The sequence below is a fragment of the Argiope bruennichi genome, chromosome 7, assembly GCF_947563725.1.
Source record: "Argiope bruennichi chromosome 7, qqArgBrue1.1, whole genome shotgun sequence".
Classification (NCBI taxonomy): Eukaryota; Metazoa; Arthropoda; class Arachnida; order Araneae; family Araneidae; genus Argiope; species Argiope bruennichi.
Window position 1 is genome coordinate 36,598,144 of NC_079157.1, and position 6,929 is coordinate 36,605,072.

A 6,929-nucleotide genomic window follows, 5' to 3' on the forward strand; every position below is an offset into this window, starting at 1 on the left:
ATCAAAGTAAAATTAGTAATGCGCTCGTTATAATAAGCATCAAATTTAAATTGCAAAAAATTGTAATTTTTCTGAAGTAATTAATATCGAAAACAAAATCACGCATTAAATTAACATGCAGTAATAAAATTTGTTCATATTCAATTTTTATTTTTTTTTATTTTTTTTTATTTTTACTTTGCAAAAAATTTGGGCCCCAAATGGCTTTTTGCAGTCGGGCCCCTTCATAGAGAAGGCCGGCTCTGCCCCCTAGTAATATAAAGCCTGCTACAACTTGAATAAAAATTACAAACCTATCGTCATTATAAGTAAATGCGTTATACATAAAGTTAAGAGCCGCTGGCTAGAAACATACTAGTAATCATACGCAATTTATATTAAATTGTTATATCCTTATGATGTACTAACGACCTTCTGGTGTTCTAAATTTGTCGAAAAAAAGGACCAGTTGCATATTGATTATTATTTTTACGGATACTTTAAATGCGAAGATGAGAAATCGGAATATAAATATTGTTTAGTTCTGGTTCTTGGATTACATATTGTTTCAAAGTACATTTAATTCCAATTTAAGGAAGACAATTTTGTTGACAGTTCTGTAGGATCCGAATAATGGATGTCGAATAAAAAACCCGGGATTGGCGACAACATTCGCGACCATTTAACGATTTGGGAACTAAAAATTGCCAACTATGGGGACAAAATGGTTGTTCATGGGCAGAAAATTGACGATTTATTTCTTTTGTGGCATCAATTTTTCGCAGTTACGGTTATGAGAAAATGATGAAGAAGGTTGTTCACATTAAGAAAAAGGCTCACATTGGTGACTTCACATTACATTCGCATTACTTATGCACATGTAAACATTATATTTTGTGAAGAAGATGGAAGTTTGTAAGATAGAGAAGACACTTTGCATTTTTAAGTTCGCTTTAATCCATCCTGGGAAGGCATAATTTATTTACAAGAGGAGACGCAGGCAAATCACGTCCGCTCCCATCGACAGATTAGGCAAGAAGGGCGTAAAAACAAGGAAAAATAAATTATCCGTGTATTAAATAACATAAGGTATTGATAGGGATAATATCTTTTCACAGTGCTTATATAAAATAAGATTCCGATTAAGGATTTCCGACTCAAGCCAATTATAATAAGGGAAACACAGGGATCTTTTAAAAAGTATTTGTTTAGATCAGCAATTTTTATCCTTTCACTTGGAGCGTGGGAACCGCTGACGAAAGTTTTTTACAAAGCTTCCCTTGAATTGATAAAGTAGAAAAAGTGGAATGGGATCAGGAAATAAGAGAATATTTTAGAATGAACTTAATATCTGCTGAATTACGTTAAAACTTTGGGAATTAATTAGAATTGAAACTATAGTTTAAAATATCATTACATACATGTATGTCATTCCAATTTCCACATGTGTATGCAGATGAAATCCATTTGCATAGGAAATCTTGAACTTAAATGTATAAGAAGATATATATTTTCAAAAATGCATTTGAGAAAAATACATCTATTTCGTTATTTTTTATTATTTATTTTCCTCTTTCAAACCAGAAATTTAGTCTTTAGACATTCGTTCCTACGCATAGAAATCTCTCTGCGATCATCATAAAAAATACTCTTTTTAAATCATCGATTTTAAATCCTATCCTTTAATTTAGTTTACTTTGAAAAATAGCAATTTTTTTCCCAGATCCCAGATGAAGTCTCCTATTTTTCACACCAATATTCAATTAGTCTTCAAATAGAATTAATTCTACTATTTGTCCGATCACTTGGTTGGAAATCGGACTTCATCCTCAGAATTTCTGAGCTGCTTGTGCATTTCCATACCATCACCAAAATAATCTTGACACTGTTCTCTACAGTCTTTAGCAGTATAATTGCACCAGTCACAAGATTTTGTTTATGAAATGGAATAATAGTAATTATTTCAACTAATCTCCTCTGAAAAGATCCAAAGTTGAATTTTGAAACTGATACACTTCTTTCAAATAAATGAAGATGATATGATGCAGATGGCAGATTTATAGATTAAATTCTTAAAATTGTTTACTTGCAAATGAAAATGTTCAAATAAAGCAGTTATTCAATATAAGATCAGAATATATATACATTCAAGTTTATTTTCATTATGAAAGTATGGCTTAAATAAATAGTTTTAACCAAAATGCTGAACTTGTCCATCGTTTTATTTTATGCATTTCTTGTGTGACAAATCTTTGAATGACAAATTTTTAAATACATATACATTTTTATGGATAGATATATAAATTTTCAACTCACACAGTTCTCACACGAGCAGCGATAATCTCATTTCATAGTCAAATTGTGGAAGTAGATATGTTATAATAAAATATAACTGCATTTGAAAAGATAATAAACATAAAATCTCCAAAAATTTTTCAATACAGATAAAATAACTAAAAATATTTTAATAAAAATATCTCAATTAACTGAATTAATTGCTAATATGAGTTTAATAAACTTAATTTCTAAAAACTGTAAATGTAAAATCATAATTAAAAATCAAATTACTATTAGAAAATAATTTTAAGCTTCCATGTGCATAATATTTAATTTTATTTTCACCATAACAGAGGGAAGGCATTCAGAATTTTTTAAAAATTCCTTTCTCATTCTTGATAAATGGCACCTTATTGAATGTTGGCACACAAAATAAAATATATTTAAGAAAACTCTGTTAAAATTTAAAGCAAAATTAATTTAGAAATTCATCTTACCAGCAAACAAATATTTTTCCTAAATGACATGATTTTCTACTGTCCCACATAGCACTTGTTGATATTCATTTACCCATTCGTTGATATCATCCATGAATTTTAAGTTGCATTTAATGGAAACCCATGGAATGGAAATCGTGGTTCAATAACACATATTGTTTACCTTTAGAATTTCGAGGCATTTTTAAATTATATTAGCGTCCCGTTTTGAAGCGACACTAAGACTATTTTAGGATGGATTTCGTAATTTTGAAACTTTAGACGACGAGGATGACACTTGAGCCGGACCCCCCTCCTTAAACTTCCACAACACACCAGAGTAGAATTTCGAAATACAAGTAACGGATAAATTGTTGTTTATCTGTGGGGATTCATTGTTTTAAATATTTAGTATGATCATCTATCCGAACAATATATATTTCTAGAAAAGGAAAAAATATCATAATGGATAAGAGTAGTTCGTAGTATTGGATAACACTACTGTAATGTTAAAGGTGATTGGAAGAATTCTGATGAAATAAGCATACATTTACCTTGCATTGATAATCAATCTAATGATATTGAGATACTACCAAGAAGACGAACATGTCCTAGACAACTAAATAGGTTATTCTAGTGAATGCCCTTCAGTAGCAGACACATCATTGAGAAGAATGGATTTCGAAGGAAATAGATAATGTTCCTCAATGAACGATGTGGGTATATTTATGACGCAAATATCTTTTCATAATGAGCCTGAAGTAAAGAAATTTACTGGAGAGCCTGGCCTTAAAACTTTGATATGACGAAAACTGGTTGCTAATTCATAGTCATTATCGGATATTGAAGTGTTGATTATGAACTTAGAAATTAAAATTATAATATTAATATGGATATTAGTATAATTATATTAATTATAAAATGAAGAATTTATTTAAATAAAAAAAATTATTTCATTTATTATTCATGCGCAGTTCTATTTCATTCACAATTTTTATTACCTTTCCAGAAGACCTTAGTTTACAGTTAAAAGAGACTTTTTAGACCTTAACAGAAAAGGTGAAAAGAAGGAAGAATCAACACACGACTTCGTCTAAAACAAGTACTGATTTTATGGATGAATAAAAGATATAAAAATTAAATTTGAGTGAAAATTGTTGCTTTGGATTATTTGTTTTTCTTGTATTTTATGGCTGCCTTCTAATTAAAAATCGCCCCTACCATATCCAAAAATGCAAAAAGCAATTTTCATAAAGTTCAAACAAATAAATGTTTCATTTTTTTTCTTTGTCATTAGGCAAAAGAGACCCCTTTCTAAATAAAATAAAAATAGATGTAGGTAATATATAAAATTTATTTTCAAAAACATATGCATCGTTATTACAATTGTAAAAACCAATAATAATTATTTATTTAAAATATCTAAAAGGTAACGGTACATTCCAAAAAAATCTTATTTCTAGATTTCTTATATTTAGATTATTATAAAATCTTCATGAAAGATTAAATTACCCGCTGTTAATATAAAAGAAACGTTTTCAAAAATTCGTATTATGTAGCTTCAAAAAGTAAGAATTTCAACATCTTTTGAGTCAGATGCAAAAAAAAAAATGAATTTTCAAAGACATATCAGGCTTCTGAAATGACAGTTGGTCAAATTAGAAAAATTACACTATCATGCGAGCTGGAGCAATATTCAGTGTAAATTTATTATTTTTCTTCAGTTTTATATTATTAGAATACCATGATAAATGTTCATCAAGATGATTAAAAATTTCTTTTCTTTACGTCTTTTAAATGTTAGAAGAAATCTCCTTCGAGCTCTGTAATCAGACTCTTTGTTTCTGTTTTACGCCGGAAATTCTCCTATAAATAAAAGTTCCGCTTGTTTTCCTATTTCAATCCAAATAATTCTGCTGGTCATGATTCATATGACTATATGTATATTATAATCATATATATGAATATAAAAATTAAGTAATTATTTTTAGAAATGTCTTCAAAATTGAGGAATCATTATCACATTTACCAAAAAGGCACAATACTTAAAATAGCAATGCTGAATTTGGGAAATTATCAAAAATTCAATTACAGAGTATTCTGTTACTTAATAATTAATTTGAATGCTGTTTTGAAAGCTGTAGAATAATTTATTTTTTTCTCATTTCATTTCAAATTATCCTGTTGATGTTTCATCTTCATGTGACGAATGAGATTAAGTTCTGTTTTATAGGACATTGAGCAGATAAGACACTTGTAAGACCTTGCTCCTGTATGAGTCATCATATGAGATTTTAGATTGTGTTTAGAACTGCATTTCTTATTACACAATTCGCATCGGTGAGGATTCTGGTCTTTATGTACGTTCATATGAGTAGTAAGGCTACATTTAGTTTTAAACGTCGTAGGACATACATTACACTTGAAAGGTCTTTCATTCGAATGACTGGATATGTGATATTCAAGCTTTTGTTTAGTAGCACAACTCTTGTTGCACAATTCACACCTGAAAGGATTCTGGTCATCATGTACGTTCATGTGGGAACGAAGATCACATTTAAATTTAAATGCCGCAGGGCAGAAACTGCATTTATAAAGTTTTTCGTTGGAATGTTTCTTTAAGTGAATCTGGTATACTGATTTAAATCTAAAGCATTTATCACACACCTCGCATCTAAAAGGATTCTTCTTATCGTGTACGTTTATATGGAGTCCAAGGCCGAATTGAGTCTTGTAGGATCGAAGGCAAATGTCACATTTGTAACGTTTTTCGTTTGGATCGATCGGATTGCTTTCTTCGATTCTGTGTTTAGTTTCAGAAGTTTTGTGGCCCTCTATATTTTTACGCGGACTAACAGCTGAGACGTTCATATGTACATTCATATGCGGAGTCAGGCTATTTTTACTTTTATACATCATAGAGCATACATTACTTTTCAAAGGTCTTTCATTCGAATGACTGGACATGTGACGTTCAAGTTCTTGTTTAGTAGCACAATTTTTGTTGCACAATTCACACCTGAAAGGATTTTGATCTTTATGTACGTTCATATGAGTAGTAAGGCTAGATATAGTTTTAAACGTCGAGTGACATACAGTACACTCGAAAGGTCTTTCATTCGAATGACTGGACATGTGACATTCAAGCTCTGGTTTAGAAACACAATTCTTATTGCGCAATTCACACCTGAAAGGATTCTGGTCTTTATGTATGTTCAAGTGGGTCTGAAGACCCTGATTAAATTCAAAAGCCGCGGTGCAATAACAACATTTATAACGTCTTTCGTTGGAATGGTTGTTTAAGTGCTCTTGGTAATTCGCTTTGGATTGTAATTGCATATTACACACCTCGCATCTAAAAGGACTATTCTCGTCGTGTACGCGTTTGTGATATAGAAGACTCTTTTCAGTCATGTAGGTTCGAAGGCAAACATCACACTTGTACAGATTTTCCGTTGATTCAATTGGCTGTCTTTCTAGTATTCTGTGTTTAATACAGGAACCCTCATCGCCCATCACATTTTCGCACTGCCCAGTGACTAATTCCTGCACTGAATTGTTTGATGCATCAAGCAATGATATCTTCTCTGTAACTCTAAATCCAATGTTGAAGTAATTTGAACATTTAGCACACTGGAATATAGATTTTATTGAAACAAGCCAGCGATAATTTTTGGATTTATTTTCACTGGCATCTGAATTTTCTTTGCAACGGTCACAAATGTATATCGCGTCTTTCTCCATATTCAGCTTGTTTTCAACCTTCGAAATTTTTGAATTGAAATAATATTTATTTTTTGTTCGATTACAGCTGTAAATAAAAATAAAACATTGATATTATTCTATATAATCCATTATATAAATAAATCCTATATTTTAATGAAATGAATTTAGAACAATGAAATATATCTATTTAGAATCGGAAAAATTTATTATAAAAAAAAAAAGCAAAGGAGCGAAATTTTGCGAAAACAGTAAAATTTGTTTGCTGTTTAGAAGTTGCGAGGAAAACCGAGTATATACACATTATTTTTTAAAAATTATAAAGAAGTTTCATTTCCTGAAATTAATATGAACAAAATGAATCTGGTCAATTTTTACCATTATATTTTATCACTAATTCCTAGAAATCAATGAGTTGTCAAAGAGTAAAAGTGATCACATTCCTATTCAATGATTATTACTAATATGGAATCT

At 30.0% G+C, this 6,929-nt stretch overlaps 1 protein-coding gene across 1 annotated transcript; it reads right to left on the reverse strand.

Moving 5' to 3' along the window:
* Nucleotides 1-4,898: 4,898 nt before the first annotated feature.
* LOC129975346 (zinc finger protein 26-like) lies at nucleotides 4,899-6,476 on the reverse strand. The gene has a single exon (XM_056088408.1). It carries the CDS (start codon nucleotides 6,474-6,476, stop codon nucleotides 4,899-4,901), a length of 1,578 nt encoding a protein of 525 aa, XP_055944383.1.
* Between the last annotated feature and the right edge of the window lie 453 nt (nucleotides 6,477-6,929).

Excerpts from the sequence above, each read along its gene's own strand:
- LOC129975346 (XM_056088408.1), bottom strand. The coding sequence starts at position 6,476 with ATGGAGAAAGACGCGATATACATTTGTGACCGTTGCAAAGAAAATTCA.